At 56.3% G+C, this 1,226-nt stretch overlaps 1 protein-coding gene across 1 annotated transcript in view; it reads right to left on the reverse strand.

The window, feature by feature from the left end:
- The window catches only part of LOC101643104 (myeloid cell surface antigen CD33-like), a 26,944-nt gene that overhangs the window by 12,046 nt on the left and 13,672 nt on the right, over positions 1-1,226 (reverse strand). The window contains exon 3 of the mRNA XM_030886309.1: positions 567-845. Coding sequence (XP_030742169.1) covers positions 567-845 — 279 coding nt within the window. The remainder of the gene's footprint in view (positions 1-566; positions 846-1,226) is intronic.

A 1,226-nucleotide genomic window follows, 5' to 3' on the forward strand; every position in this document is an offset into this window, starting at 1 on the left:
AAACCCGAAATAAAGGATGAAATCAGGGCCGGTCCTGTGAGGCATGAGGACTGAGTTTGGGAGGGGGACATTGGCATGGGGCTGGTCACAGCTGCATCTACTGGGTTTCAACAAGAAGGTCCTGAAGGGCCTTGGGGACCACAGGTCAGGGGTGAGGTGAAGCCCTTTGTAGATTGGCCCCTTTGCTGCCCACACCTGGCCTCAGACCTTGCCCAATAGGGGTAGGAGACCTCAGACCTGCTGTGAGAGCCGAGAGCTCAGCCCCTCACAGCCCCAGAGAGGAGTGTCTGCTTCAGACCCAGGCCATCGCCCCCAGAACACCCAAGTGGTCGGGATCTATGGCCTTTCTGGATAGACTGAAATAGCCATCCCTTTTTGAGAACCATGAAGATGGGTGTTGGCTCTTTTCTTGCAGACATTTGAGACATGGGAAGGAGATGGAGTCTAATGTCCTGTTCTTCACCACCCCCTTCTTGTGGGGCCCAGCACCCAGTAATCCAGGCTCTGCCCCACTCCCCCAACACCCACTCTCCCCAGGGACTCAGGCATGGCAGCCCAGCACTCACAGGACACAATGAGCTGGATGGTGCTCTCTGTGGTCACACCTGCTCCCGGGAGGGTCACTCTGCAGGTGAGGGTCGTATCGTTGTGTGCTGGCTCCGGGGTGAGGGTTAGGATGGAGGAGTGGGGATCCATGGGTCCCAGGGCTGTGACAGCAACCCCACTCCAAGAGAAGATTGGGGGCTTCCCTCTTTTGCAGGCCCATGGCGCCTTACAAGTTATGTTCTTGGGGCGGCCAGCTTCTAGGGTCCCCTGGATGTGGATTTTGGGGGTCTCTGTCAGGGCTGGAGAGAGAGAAAGAAAATGAAATCCTGTTCACTGGTCCCAGAAGGAAACTTCTACCCCAGGTAGGCGGGTTCCTTCCCTGCTAATGGCAGCATGCTGCATCCCTCTGTCCCTCCCAGCATCAGGAGCAGGGGGCGCAGCCCACTGGTCCAGGGGGACCTGGCTGTGCCCTTTTATCTTCTACTGGCCCCCACTTCTTACCGGTCACATTCACATAGAGCTGGTTGTATTTGTAGCTGAATTTGACATAAGTTCCCCTGATAATCCTAAAGACGTATGATCCCACGTCTGTCATCCTGGCATCTGTGATGTCCAGAGAGCAGTTGTTCCTCCGAGGGTCGCCAGTAAGGTGGAATCTGTCCCTGGTCTCCTCCTGCACT

The sequence above is a fragment of the Echinops telfairi genome, unplaced genomic scaffold, assembly GCF_000313985.2.
Source record: "Echinops telfairi isolate 266 unplaced genomic scaffold, ASM31398v2 ScPeMD7_655;HRSCAF=1070, whole genome shotgun sequence".
Taxonomy (NCBI): Eukaryota; Metazoa; Chordata; class Mammalia; order Afrosoricida; family Tenrecidae; genus Echinops; species Echinops telfairi.